The 14,411-nt window shown below is 60.0% G+C and overlaps 1 protein-coding gene across 1 annotated transcript in view; it reads right to left on the bottom strand.

Annotated features, from left to right (window-relative positions):
• Positions 1 to 9,747: 9,747 nt before the first annotated feature.
• HIF1AN (hypoxia inducible factor 1 alpha subunit inhibitor) overlaps positions 9,748 to 14,411 on the bottom strand; it is a 10,771-nt gene continuing 6,107 nt past the window's right edge. Inside the window, exons 4-8 of the mRNA XM_008051217.2 lie at positions 12,482 to 12,627; positions 11,600 to 11,706; positions 11,164 to 11,227; positions 10,820 to 10,930; positions 9,748 to 10,067 (exon numbers count right to left, since the gene is read on the bottom strand). Of these exons, the coding sequence (XP_008049408.1) occupies positions 10,023 to 10,067; positions 10,820 to 10,930; positions 11,164 to 11,227; positions 11,600 to 11,706; positions 12,482 to 12,627 (473 nt within the window). The 3' untranslated portion in view covers positions 9,748 to 10,022. The remainder of the gene's footprint in view (positions 10,068 to 10,819; positions 10,931 to 11,163; positions 11,228 to 11,599; positions 11,707 to 12,481; positions 12,628 to 14,411) is intronic.

Raw genomic sequence — 14,411 nt, 5'->3', positions numbered from 1 at the left:
CAAAGGCTCAAGGGACCCACGGGATGCGGCCCCGTTTCCCCCAAATCCCAGAAACGAGCTCCAGATAAGGCTGCTGTGTGGGGGCGTCTTTCCTTTCAGAATCCCAGCACACGACGGGCCAGTGTCCCACCACGCAGGCCCGTGGGCTGGCTGGCATTCCATAGAAGCACGTCTGTGCATCGCTGACCCCCACAAACAGGGCTCAGCACGGGCCAGCCTTGCAGAGGAGGCCTGAGCATCTCAGAAGGCGGTGGGCAGGCCCCTCCACCTGGCCACTGCCCAGGTTTCAGCCGTCACAGCACACAGTGGCTCCCGTCCGCTGCCGTCAGCCAAACCCCCAGGCCTTCCTGCATGGATGTGTCAGGCCCGTCTGCCCCCACCGCCACTTACGCCATTGATTTTGCTTTAACCTGAGTGCAGGACTCTACACTTATCCCTGCTACATTTAATCTTGTTGGTTCCAGCCTGCTGAAATCGTTTGGAGGCCTGACTCTTTCATGCAAAGTATTGACGGCCCCTCCCAGCTCCAGCACCTGCAAGCCCGAGGAGCCTGCCACCTGCCACTTGTCAACAGGGGTGTCACACGGGACGCTGGCCCGGACTGAGCCCCGTGGCCGACTGCTGGAGACCCTGGCCGGCTGGGCTGACATTCATCAGCCCCCTCCAGGTCTGGCTCCTCACCCAGCCTCACGGCCACCTCGTTCAGTGTTTCTGTCACGCCTGCAGATATCACGGGCAGCTCTGTCAGCTGCATGGCCGGGAGTCTCTCTTGTCCCAGGCTGCAGCCCCAATGTCAAGCACAGGGCTTCTCACTGCCCCGAGCCAGCTGGGGTGTCCTTGCAACTGCGTATCTGAGCTCCACGGCTCACCTGGACACCTCCTCCGTTTTACACCCCAGCATCCCTGTCACCCCTGAGACTTCCCTCTCCCAAGTCCTCTGTCCTGATGCCTTCTCTGCTGGCAAATGTGCACTGGCCTCCCTTGTCTAGGAAGCCTTTATCAGCTGCCTCCTTAAAATGGGATTGGCCTCTGTCTCTGTCCTCTTCTTGAAAATCCAGACACTTTCAAACTCACCTCCCAGGTCCAGAACCGTCAGCAACCTGGGCTTCTGTCCCTCCGCTGAGAAGCTACAGTGCCCGGGGCCGTGGGCGGTGACCGTGGGGGCGGTGGTAGAATGTTCACAACCAGGCCACAAAGAGCAGACAGGAGTCCCCAAAGGAGAGGCTGGGCCCCCCGCAGACCCAGGGGCTCCGTCTGGGCTGCATCCCATGTGGCAGAGTCAGGCTGTGGCCACACTGAGTTCAGAGGAGCAGTCACACAAGGTCGGAGCCGAGGCAGAGGGCCGGTCACAGACACGTGCCGCAACACCCAGGGTGCAAGCCTCGGGACTCCACACGCGTCCCTCCAGGGGGGAGAGCCGGCCCAGCCGGGGAGCCGTGTGAGCAGAGGGCAGGCCAGAGCTCGTCCAGACCCCTGAGATTCAGCGTCTCTTGGAATCCCAGAGCCCGAGCTCGGGGCCACACCCGCCAGCGTCTATGTGAGCCAGACAAGTCACCCGCGCGACACGCCAGGCGTGGGGTACACCAGTGAGGGGCAGAGACGGTGGCAAGCCAGAACCCAAGCCCACACCCCAGGGCAGCTGCTCCCCAGCCCCAGGGACTGTCGCCACTGGGAAGTGGCCTCACTGCCACCAGGCTTTGACTTTCCAGAGAAGCCAGAAAGCTTTTTAGATGCAAGTTTCTGATCTTTAATGTCAGTTAATTTTTTAAAACTTTCAAAAACGTGTCCATGGCCCTGATGTGACCAGCAGTGGCCCCCTTTGAATGCGCCAGCTGCCAGGAGCGTGGTGAGGTGAAGACCTGGGCTTGTGTCGTGCTGTATTCAGAACCCACCCCATGCGTCTCCTAACATCCACGAGGACGACTCTTCCGTGATAAACAGTTTGTATTCAGTACTTTGGTGTTAATAACAGATTCAGTTTTTCAAAGTTACAAATCCAATATCCTATTTCCTAAGCTTTTAAATTCAACTTACAAGTCTTATTATTTTGCTTATAAAACAAAGGAGTTGATCTAATTTACATTAGACTAAATTCTTTTTTTAAAAGTTAAATGGTAAAATTTATTTATTTATTTGTTTGAGTCGGAGACTCACTCTGTTGCCCAGGCTGGAGGGCAGCAGCACGCTCATGGCCACCGTAGCCTCGACCTGATCGGCTCCGGCAATCCTCCCACCTCAGCCTTCCAAGTTGCCAGAACTACAGGCGCCTGGCTAATTTTTATTGATTTATTGTAGAGATAAGGTCTTGCCAAGTTGCCCAGGCTGGTCTCGAACCCTTGGGCTCAGGCAATCCTCTCGCCTTCGCCTCCCAAAGTGCTGAGATCACAGGTGTGCACCACCGTGCCTGACCGCCTAAATTCCTTTAACACTTAAGTGGCATCTGTATGGCTGACATATTTTACTTCCCCAAGTACTGCATTTATCCAAGACCTGCTGTCGGAGGGACTGCTGCACCATCTCAGCACTGTGGTGTCCTGACCGCCTCTCAGGCCCTCACTCACACACGCCCTGGGCAACCGACCTCGCCCCGAAAAGGAGGGACATCTGATGGCATCTGTCTGTGCTCAGACAGGGACAGCCGAGTCCTCCCTTTTGCGGTAGAAGCTGAGTGGCTCCTGAGGGAGAAAAGGAGCAAAGGCAGGGAACTGCAGCAAAGCGGCGCCCGGCTGGCTGGGGCTGTCTCGCTGCCGCCCACAGCCCCAAGCACCCATCGGCAAGCCAGCGGGGCCGGCTCTCCGTCGGGAAGGGGCCCGGGACTCGGGGTTTCCCTGCCCGGCATGGCCTTTCCCCACGCAAGCACAGCAGAGCCCTTTACTGGTCAACACAGGCAGTGCCAGCCGTGTTCTGGCGGGGACTGCCACTTTGCTGACTGGCCGGAAACGCGGCAGGTTCGCACCCACGCCCGGCACCCCCGCGGTCATGACATGCCCTCCAGTCACGTGCATCTGCAGCACGGCGGCAGACGGTGGTGGGACCGTCACTGGCCAACGTGAAGATGCAGCGGAACCGGCAAGGCCGCCGCGCCCCGTGCCGAGCCCCGGCCATGCCTCGCCCGGGCGTACACAACCCCGGCGTTCTCTCCACCCCACCCAGAACCCACGTCCACGCCTGCTCCCCAAGACCTTGCCCAGGAAACCCTCCTCGTCCCAGCCCTGCCCCGTGTGGACTTTCAGTCCTTGCACAGCTTTCGTTCCCGTCTTGCTCCCCCGGCCAAGTCCTCTCTCCTCATTTCACCTCTAGCATCGTGTCTTCAGCCAGGGCGGGATCCAAAGGGTCTGCAGCCCCAGCCCTTTGGGAGGCGAGGCAGGAGCGTCGCTGGAGCCCAGGAATTCAAGGCCAGCCTGCACAGGGCAACACAGGGAGACCTCATCTCTATGAAAAAGCCACACATTTCGGCCAGGCGCCGCGACTCGCGCCTGTAATCCCAGCACTTCAGGAGGCCAAGATGGGCCAACTGCTTGTGTCCAGGAATTCTAGACCGGCCTGGGCAACACAGTGAAACTTCATCTCTTCAAAAAAAGTTTCCTTAAACTAGCTGGGCGTGGTGGCATGCGCCTGCAGACCCAGTTCCTCAAGGGGCTGAGGCAGGAGGATCGCCTGAGCCCAGGAGGTTGAGGCTGTGGTGAGCTGTGAGTGTGCCACTGCACTCCTGTGAGATCCTGACGGAAAAAAACAAAACAAAAACCCGCTCAGACACTTCGTCTTGGCAAGTGAACTGTGCCCTGAGTGCCCACGCTATGCGGGTGCCTCAGCCAATCCCTCCCAGCCCTCCAGGCTGAGACGCTGAGGCCCAGAGAGGCCACCTGACCCAGAATCAGAGTCAGCAAGTTTGGGGTCGAGTTGCCACCAAGGCCCCCATCCTTTCCGGTACATGACACCAAGCCTCGTGAGGACAATGACCACCAGGTCGTGAAGCAGGTGAGGCTCTGTCCACGTGTGGCGACAAGCTCACGGCTCAACGATCGGAGGCCACATTCTCACGCCCACAGCACTTCCACCTCTGCGCTAGCCTGGTGGCCTCGCCTCGGCCCCGTCCACCCGGCAGCCTGCACACACCCGGTGGCCCCTGGGGCCCGTCGTCCCTCTCCAAGGAACCATCCTGCTGCCCCAGGGGGCAGCTGTGCTGATGTTGTTTTCAGTGTTTTACTTTTCTTTTACAGATGGGATGTTCTGGAAGATCATTTCCCAGCAGTGGCAGGGTGACAGGGTCCTTGCAAGTCAGAGGTCACAGGGGTCACCAAGAGGCGCAGGGACTGGTGACATGAGCAGGGAAGATGAAGCCCTCACCCCCATCCCGCTCTGCTGAAACTCGTAGCCCAGACAGGACATTGGCCAGAGAGCCCAGTGTAGAAGCGGCAAGGCCTGTGGCGGCCCAGAAAGGCGGAGCTGGGCCCTGGCCGAGGACGCTCCACTGCCTCCTCACATGCCTCCTTCCACGAAAGCCTGCTGTGTGAGCGGCGCCATCCCAGCATACAGGCAGCCGACTTCCAGGCCGCCCGCCTCTGCTGAGGCCCTGCCGACGCCCCAGGGGAACAAAACCCTCAGCCCCCACAGGGCAGCCATGGCACAGCGTGTCTTCGAGAGGCCGCAAAATCCTGGAACCCGCCAGGCAACGCCCAGGCTGAGGGGCAGAGCTTGCCTGAATGACAGGACTGACCTCACTGGCCCAGGGAATGGGCCTTAAGTAAACTGAAGGAAACAGCAAACTCAGCCAGGGCCAGGGAGGTTTCCAAGGCCCAGAGCCAGGCATCTGGAAGGGAAGGGGACTGCAAGGTGACCGCGTGGCCCGCAGCCCGGAGGAGGGCTTGGCGCGGGCTAGAGGGCGTCTTCCTCACTCCCGCTGGGACTGCAGAGGCTTGGCTCACAGTGGGGGGGCGGGGCCCGAGGGTCCTGGCCGGCCACAAGAGACTGCAGGGGGAGGCCGTGTCACTTCCCCAACACCTCGCCGAGCAGGCCGGCAGACGCTCCGAGGCCAGGGCGGTTGAGGGCAGCAGAGGGCCACGGCCGGCCGGCCGCTGCAGGCGCCCCAGGACACAGGGGCCTCCAACCCCTGGGACGCCCCACACCGCCCACCCCTCCCCGGAGCGACTGGCAGCAACGCCTTGAGCGCTGGGCCAGGGTGCCTGCTTCTGGCCTGGAAGGGAGGTGCTCACGGCCCCGTCGGCTACTCGTCTTCTGACACCAGCATCCACCCGGCGCCCTGCAGGAAGCACCTGCACCTGCAAGCGTGGCCCCGGGCTGCCCCTCAGCCGCCTGTGCCTCCACGGCCTGGGTCTCCTGCTGAGCCAAGTGCCACAGGCGTGGCCCCAGCCCGGACAGGAGCTCCCCAGAGGGCGGCGGGTGACACCCACTCTCACGCGCCTTGGCATGGCGTCTGAAGGCCCCACTGCCCCAGAACCATCCTGGCACACCCATAACCGGGAGCCACTGAAGGGCCCGGACGAAAGCTGCACCCAGGCCAGCCTGGATGGCACAGTGCCTGGGGCACAGCAGGGCCGCCGCAGCCTCAGCACGTGGAGGCACACACGGAGTCCCTCCTACAGCCCAGCTGCATGGGCAGCAGTCAGGCCCAGCCACCGGGCCGAAGAGCACTGCCTCCCTCCTCCTGGGACAGGCTGAGCAGAGACTCTCCGGCCCGATGCCACACAGGTTTCTCCCGGCCCTCCCTCTGCCTTTCTCGAAGGACCGAGCCCTGGGAGTCCGCTGGAGCCCGCCGAACCCAGCTTCAGAATGAGCCACACCACTACGTCACCACCACCACCACCACAGCGTTTATTAAGTGCTTGCCAGGCCGGTGCTGAAGCTTTACAAACATCGTTTCGATGACTCCAACAGCCCTGAGGTAGATATTTTCCACGCCCCCCTCCACCACGTCCTTATCGTCGAGGAAACTGAGGCTGAGAGGCCAAAAGTCGGCCAAGGGCTAACTCCACCGCGTCAGCCAAGGTAGAAGCCTGAACCGAACGCCCCTCCGCCGACACCCATGGTTTCCAGCACCAGGCCAGGCAGGCTCCCGCGGGAGGTCTAAGCACACATGCTCCTCTCCAGAACGCGACAGGGACAGCCTTGGGGCGGGGGCAGGGCCCAGGCTCCTCACTTTCTCCATCAGGGGTGGCACTGGAGCTTGGAAGCCTGGAGACAGCCTGGGGACAAGTCAGCCCCCAGGTCCCTGCTGCTGGCAGCCAAGGCCCTTGTCCAAGACAGTCACTCCCGCCATGGCCACTCAACACGCCACTCACCTCCCAGCGAGCGCTGGAATGCTTGGTGACCGCAGCCAACACCTGGGAGAAGCCAGGGAACACAAAGTGTCCATCCCTGGACTGCCAGGCCCTGGAGCAGACACACTCAGACAGAGACAGCACTCTGTCCTTCCACCCAGCTTACCAGCCCAGCCCCTTCTCAGTGCCCACGCCCCTCCTTCAACCGGTTCTCCGTCTGCTGCCCTCGGGGACCCTCGGCTGACCCACTCCGAAGGTCGCACTGTCCACAGGCCCCAGGTCTCGAGGCGGCCGGCTTCCAAGGCTTTGTCTCCACAAATGCCCCCAAAGAGCTCAGCAGATGACCACTCAGGACGCCACACCTCGGAGGGACCAAGGAGGGACGGAAAGTGAGGTGGCCGGAGACATGGAAGACGCAAGCTGGGGTCTCCACACCCAAGGATTCCCCCATCACTTGGCAGCGTCACTGCTCAGCGGCCCCACCGGGAGCGGCGGCAGAGGTGGGAGTCACCGCCGCCAGAGCTTTGCTGCCCACAGGTCCTTCTCTTCTCAGCAGTCCCTGCCTCGTCCGCACAGGGACGGCCGCACAGGCACTGGGAGCTCGTGGCTTCCTCTCCGCCGAGGCAGAAGCTCCTGCGGGCTGTTTCTGGGGCTGTCGGGGGCTGGCCACCCCAGAAGCGCCCCCCACCACAGCACACACGCGTCACAACCCCGCGGCGCTCCTCTGCCCCGGGGCCTGGACTGGACGCCCGTCATGCGCTACCTTGCTGGCACACGCCGAGCCTCCGGCCCCCAGCTCAGGCTGGGGACTGGGCTTCCAGTCTTTAAGAAGCCCAAGCCCCGCCCACCGTGGCGACGCTGGAGGCTGGGGGCAGAGGGAGTGTCTCCCCACATGGGGTGGCCCACTGATAAGGATCCTTCCCCTCTCTGTCTCCTAACAGATTCAGATTAATGATCGCTCATTCCTAATTGTCAAATTTCTTTTCCTTCATCCTGTGTCTAATCACCAGTGACAGAAACCATTACGCAAATGAGAGCAGACGACGTCCCCCAACTGTTCGCGTTGGTAAAAACCTTGTAATTTAGAGCCCTGATTTGTAGGGGAAGCTGGTCTCCCCCAGGCATCCCAGGCATCTGCTCGGTGGATGCCCGAACAGCCCCTCCTCCACACCCAGATCGCCAAGCCTCCGACGCAGCCCTGACTTCACACGCCAGTGTTCTCTGCACCTGCGGGAGCCAGTGGGGGAGCCTGCCATGGGGCCGGCCTCCACAGAGGTCCCAACACCCGCCTCCCGTGGCGCCGCTGCCTCCCTTGCTGCCGGCTGGGATGGTCACGCAGCCACAGATGCTCTGCCACGAGCGAAGGTGGGCCTCAACAGCCCCCACCTCGGGCAAGTGGCAGGACATGGACAAGACCCCGAGCAACCACCAGAACCTGAGCTCCACTGCACAGATGCAGACACGTGGTGGGAGGCATCGTGGGACCCACTCAGGACACACAAGGATGAAGCAGACCAGAAGTCGGCTCCCCAGGGCTTCCTGGGGGCTCTCCACAGTGTCCTGGGTGGGAGGCCGAGCTCTGGCCTGAGCAGCTCCTCCTGCGCCACCTTGGGCTGAGCCCACCCAGGGACACTGCCAGGCAGGTGGGCGCTGAGGCCGGGCCGCAGGACAAAGCAGAGGCAGGGAGGGAGAGAGGGCAGGAAGGAGAACCAATGCCGCCTGGTGCGAGGAGGAAGCAGGGGCTTGAGCCACACAGCACAAGGCTGGAATTCCACCAGGCACCAACACTTGACTGCGCGGAGCCATTTCCTCACCTCCCAAGGCAGTGAGGACCAAAGATAAAAGCACTAGGCACATGTGAGGCGTCTAAAAATCAGGGGTCATTTTCATATCACCAAGGGTCAGGACCAATCCCGTGAAGCGCCAAGGCTCCCCGCTCCCTCCCACCCCTCCAGTCCGACCTGTGTCAGCACCCAGCAAGAGGGTGCTCACCTCCTGGCCATACCCACCCACACCCTGGAGGCTGAGCCAGGAGGGCAGCGAAAGAGGACGGTCTGCGGTCTCCAAGCGTAACTGGCCAAGGCCCCCGCCTGCCCTGCTGCGCGTTGGGCTCCTCCTTCCTGAAGGGTTGAGGTCACTGGCTCCGCTTGAGAAGGTGCCAGCCTCTATGCCCACACCGCATCAGAGACACCCAGAGAGCACAGGCGTGCACACACTTACACGCACACCCTCTCAGCCTGTCAGTGCACTGTAAACCAAGCTTTGGGGCAAAAGCCACAGCTCAGACACTGGAAGTAAACCTTTGGCAAAAAAAAAAAAAAAAAAAAGAGGAAAAAAAACCAGCGATCTTCCAACTCTGCCTCCCTTCCAGGGAGAAGGGGAAGGAGATGGAAGAGGAGCAGACACAGGGCCACCAGAGCGCCCAGGCCACTCCCACCGGGCAGGTGTGGATGACGGTCTGTGCACACGGCTGCCCAGCTGGAGCCGCAGCCCTGAGAGTTTCCCATGAGCAGCTACGAACAGCAAAGGACAATCTCCTTCCACACCTGGCCAGTTGCCCTGACTGCATAGGTGCTGTGCGTGCCACGGTAGGGTCTGGCAGAGGTGCCAGCAGCAAGAGGCAAGGCTTCGACTCTGCCCTGCCCTGAGGTGGACCACAGGCAGAGTCAGCTGTCTGAGTCCACCCCACTGCATCCACCAGCCAGCAGGCTCAGCGGAAGTAGATGCAGCAGCCTGGGCAGGGAGCATCACGGGGCCTAGAGGCTCTCGGCAGCCAGCCCTGGACAGACTGCAGTGAGGCCTGACCAGCACTGGCGGCTAAGATCCAAGCTCTGGAGCTTTGGGCTGGGTCAGGCAGTACTTCCCACAGCTCGCCGTGCTATCCCACTGGACAAGGTGAGCAGTAGACAGCCTTGCATGCAGGGAGGCTGGCCAGCGTAGACACACACACCCACAAGCACACACACAGGCTTACAGCCCAGAACCTAGGAGAGTGCCAGTGAGAACTCCCCTGGCACCAGGCACAGGGGAAAGGGCTGGTACCGAAGGAGAAACCAGATTTGCATGTGGCTTGGAGCGTGTGATAAGCCTTGGTTCTTGAATCCCAAGGGTCTTTTTGGGTATGGCTTGAACTTGTAGGTCCAGCTGGAGCCCCCTGCAGCCCTCTCCCTCCAGGAAGGCCCTCCAGGCTCCCCAGGGCACGGCTCCCTCGTGTTCTCGCCGTTAGAGTCCCAGGAGCCCTCCTACCCAGCGGAGACCTGACTACGCCAGCACCGGAGGGAGGCAGATGGCCTAACGGGGGCCGGCTCTGGCCCTGCAGCCCACACGCAGGGCGCGGACGCACCTCCTCTCTCAGGCCGAGGCACTGAGGTGGCAGGAGACGGGGCTGAGAGCCAGGAGGGAACGACAGACAGATACACACACGTGTGCGCGCGCACACACCCCGAGGCCGACACACTAAACACAGACGTGATGACAACCGAAGCTGGGACTCCACACACTGAATGCAGGACTTTGGGGGGCAAGAGGAGGGCGCTGGGGCGCCAGAGGCCAGGGTCAGAAGCCCCTCCAGACCAGAGTGGAGCGCCACCGCCCTGCTAGCCCCAGACACCTGCCTCCAGGGCCACGGCAGGAGGCCAGTCCGTAAGTGCAGCGTGCAACACTAGTGCTCGGAGCCTCCTGTCCTCATCATGAGTGTGTGGACGGGACGGCAGTCACCTGGCAGGAGGCCTTGACCCCGGCAGGCTAGTTGTATCGGCCCTTGATCATCGTGTTCAACAAGGGCCCCACCTGTGAAGAGACATGAGGAGCCCATCAGACCAGCCTGCACCCCAGCCCTGGAGTCGGACACGGCGTCTGGAGACATTCGATGTCCAGCTGGCCAGGGACACGGTTTTCATTCAACCTCGTCACCCCTTCATCTACTCCCTTCCTAAAGGCCAATATCCCAGTATCCAGGGCCCTTCCCTCTTGACACCCAGTATCTTCCTGTCAGCAGCACCAAGTGGACAAAGAGATGGTCAGAGGCGCTGATGATATGCCAACACCCGAGTGCTTGTGCACGTTTTTCCAGCGTGCCTTAAGGATGCTGGATGCTTCCACGTCCTCAAGAAGGGGTCACCTGCAACTGGGGCCGGCGCCATCTCCTCACCCCACGGTACCTGCGTATGCCGGGGGTCCACAGGAGGAGGCAAGAGCACGACACGTAAAAAGCTCCCCCCCACCCAACGGGCACTGGCACACCTGTGTGGAAAGCAGCCCTGGCATGGCTGGGAGAGTGTGCAGAGATGCTGTAGCGTCCGCTTCCTGCTCCAGGAGAACCCCCTCGGGGTCTCCAGCTGGCACACAGGCCCCATGGGGAATGTTACTACTAGTGTGGAACAAATTGTAACGGATGCACCAGTCAAGCCCAGCTCTCATCAGAAAACCAGGCTTTTCTGAACACACCCTAACCTCCACGGAGAGAGAGGACACCAGTCCTGACTTTCCGTGGGCAACCCACCCACCAGGCCACGGGAGTGCCACCCTGGACAGTCACATACCTCTTGCGGGTTCCCCAAGGCCTCGCCAAGCATCTTCTCAATGTTTCTCATTATGGCCACCTTCTGATGAGCTTTGAGAGGATATTCAATTCTCTTAGGGGTGGGAGCCCCCTACAAAGGAAGCAGTCGCCCAGGAAACACCTTGAGCAGAGGAGCAATGCCGCTCCACTGCTCCAAGTTCCATCCTCCCTTCTGAGAAACCAGCTTGGTCCCATTCCTCTTCACTCCCAAAGACCCAGGAATCTCTTCTGGGGTCAGTCATCCACCTGTGCCACCCAAAAGCACTGACACTGCCTCCAGCCCCAGTTCCATCTGGAAAGAGAACTGATCACAACTCAATTCACCTTATACCAGAAGTTCACAGTGATGGTAATGCCCCCGTTCAGTAATGACTCGATGTGATGCCACCTGCAAGAAAACAAGCAGCACCTTTCACCACAGACGCTCTCCGAGGGAGGGGCGGAAACCGGACAGAGTCCAGCTGAGGGAGACGGCGAGGGTATCGTCTCTTGCTGTCCAACACACACAGTGGTGCTCGGTGTCTAACACCGAAGAGCAGCTGCTCCAGCCTGGAGCTCCAGAGCCCCTCTGGGCTCGAGGGACTGCTATTCTGGCCCCGAGACAGGGCTGCTGTGGCCCCCACCTCCATACACTCACGAACAGGTATGCCCAGCTTCCTGGGAAGACCAACCCGCCACAACGCAGGAGGGACACAGGCAAGGTTTCCATGGAGGAGAAGAAATGCTCCCAAGAAGCCCCCAGCCCGAGCCCCCTCCTCACCAGTACATTGGGATGTACAGAACATCCCCAGGGCCAACTACTGTCTCGTAGCCAACCACATTTTGGAAATTAGGGAACCTCTCGTAGTCAGGATTGTCAAAGTCCACCTAAGAGGTCAAAAGAAAGAAAAAAACACCAGTCAATCACCAGATCTTTAGCATAACTATCACGTGCTAGTTTGGCAGTTAAAAAAAGACGTCTCCAAAAAACACTCTCTAGCAGAAAGACCTGCAGAAGACCCCATGCACACTGCGCGCTCTCACAGAGAACAGTGCGAGACAGTCCAGGTTTTCAGGCTCCTCGGCACTCAGCCCTGAGGCCAGGAGATGCCCCACAGCCCGAGGACACGAGGGGTCGGCACTCCTCCCTCACCCAGGCCTCCAGAGACTTCCTCCCCAAGCATACTCCAGCAGGAGACTCCTGCATGAAGCAGCCAGGCAGCTTCCCCTCAAGACAGCTCACTCAGATCAAAGGCCACAAGCGCTGCAGCTCACTCAGCTCCAGCAAATATACTAACAGATCTCAGTGTGATTCCCACTTCTCCAGGAGAAGAAACAGCATCCATGACAAGAGCAAGCCATGACAGACTCCAGTGGAGACACAGACCTTCTGTTCTGTGACCTTCTGAGGCCGCTCACCAGCATACCCAAAGCCCACTGGCATCGCAACGGGGTCTCCCCGAAAACCAGTTCTGCTTGCCAACTTCCAGGCCCCCGGAGCCAGGATGCATAAGCGTCCCCGCGAAACGAGCCTCTGGGTTTGCTGTGGCAAGTCCAGTCTGTACTCCACAGCTGGCACAGCACCACAGGAAGGGAAAGTCGACCCAGCCCGGGCATTCCCCGAATCTGGAGCTCGACGCCCTCCTTGGCACCCAAGGCTCACCTGGCTCTGCCTGTCGCACGGGTGATGGACAGGGTATGGGTAGAGGCACTCAAACTGATCCGGGGGGAACAGGATGCAGCGCTTGTGGCCTTTGATCTGAGCGAAGAAGTTCTGCTGCTCGTCGTAGTGGGCAGGAGTCACGTTTCCTGCAAGAAGACAGACGCGGCTCACCCAGAGTTGTGGCCCTGCGGCACAGAAAGGAGCCCGGGACCCTAGAGAGAACCCTGGCTGCCCTCTCAGCGGCGGTTCCACATCAAAACGCCAGGGAGAGTCAGGAAACTCCAGTCGCAACTTCAGCACAAGCGGCATCCCACGGAAACAAGGCGAGCACACGCCACGGGTCCAGGGCCACACTGCCGACAGAGTCAGCCTCCTCAACTGACACCTGCGCCTCACTGGAGGCAGCGCACAGTGATGGGACCCCATCTGGCAGGGGAAGAAGCCCTGTCTACCCAGCCTCTTCCCAGCTCCAGCGAGAGCTCGGGGAAGCAAGCCACCACGATCTGGTGCCAAAGCCCTGGGCACGATGTGCTTGCAGGAGCCACCCCGTCACTCCAGCGCAGGACCTCGTGCTCACTCCCGCAGCTCTGTGCACTCAGTGTCGGCCTCTGGTCCCACACAACCCGCCTGTGGGGTGCCGCCTGGCCGAGAGCAACACTGGGCTTGCTGGGGCTGCTGGTTCTTGTGGGAGAGAAGCATATCCCGTTACTGGAGAGGGTGGTGCACAGCTTTGGAAAGCACAGAATTTAGAATGCTGCCCAGGACTCGCTGTGCCCTGGTGTATGTGGGTCCCAAGCACTCCTCTGTAACCAGGCCCACGCCTGTGTCCGTCCCCAGTCCCCATGTGAACCCACACCATGGCCTTCCCGCAGGGCTAGAGACACTCCCCGCTCTGCCTGGGATGCCAGGACAGCTGTGCCCTTGGTGCTAGAACCCACACACACCCCAGGGGGCAAGCTGCTCTCTTGCTTCCACCGGCAACCGACCCCAGGAAAGAAAGGCCACTGGACAACTCAGGAAACACAAGGGGCTCCTTCCTGCCAAGTCAACCAAGAGCTGGCTTCCAATGGGCACGTGTCAACTCATGAACACCACAGCTGGAAACCCTCACTGATACCAAACCAAAGGATCTGCATTCAAAGAAAGGAGAACCAGAGACCAAAGAGCTCAGTGGTGAATGACAGTGATAAGCTCTCTGCTTCCTTGTTTATTCACCATGTACTAAGCACCTACTCCAGGCCTGGCCCTGGGCTAACGCCAGAAGCAAAAATAAAGGCCAGGCGTGGTGAATCAACCTGTCACCCCAGCACTTTGGGAGGCCGAGGTGAGAGGATTGCCTGAGCCCAGGGGATCGAGACCAGCCTGGGCAACTTGGTGAGACCTCGTCCCTATAATAAATCACAAAAATTAGCTGGGTGTGGTGGTGTGCATCTATAGTTCCAGTTGCTTGGAAAGCTGAGGGGGAAAGATAGTCTGAGCCCAACAGGTAGAGGCTGCGGTGGCCATGAGCATGCCATTGCACTCCAGCCTGGTGAGACTCGGACTCAAAAAAAAAAAAAAAAAAAAAAAGAGAATCATGAGACAATAACCCTGCCCCATAAGTTCTCCCAATTGGAATTTAAAGGCATCTCCTTTTAGTCCAAAGAAAAAACATGCTCATATATTTGCTTGTCTATGCACAAAATTCTCTAGCAACCACCACAAGTGACGAAGCCTACGTGTCACCTCCAGGGGGTAACTAGAAGGCAGGAGGAAGACAGGGTCACCCCATCCTACCCATCACACCTTAGAGTCTGACCCCATGAATGTACTATTTGAAGGGTTGAGTTTATTCTGGAAAATGAGTTTCCCTTTCTTTTTTTTTTGAGTTGGAGTCTCGCTCTGTTGCCCAGACTGGAGTGCAGCGGCCGCTCCCGGCCACCGCAGCCTC

Source organism: Carlito syrichta, unplaced genomic scaffold (genome assembly GCF_000164805.1).
Source record: "Carlito syrichta isolate Samal-C Ts95f unplaced genomic scaffold, Tarsius_syrichta-2.0.1 Scaffold169130, whole genome shotgun sequence".
Classification (NCBI taxonomy): Eukaryota; Metazoa; Chordata; class Mammalia; order Primates; family Tarsiidae; genus Carlito; species Carlito syrichta.
Note: the sequence above shows the minus strand (reverse complement) of the source record. Positions and strands in the feature narration are given on the sequence as shown.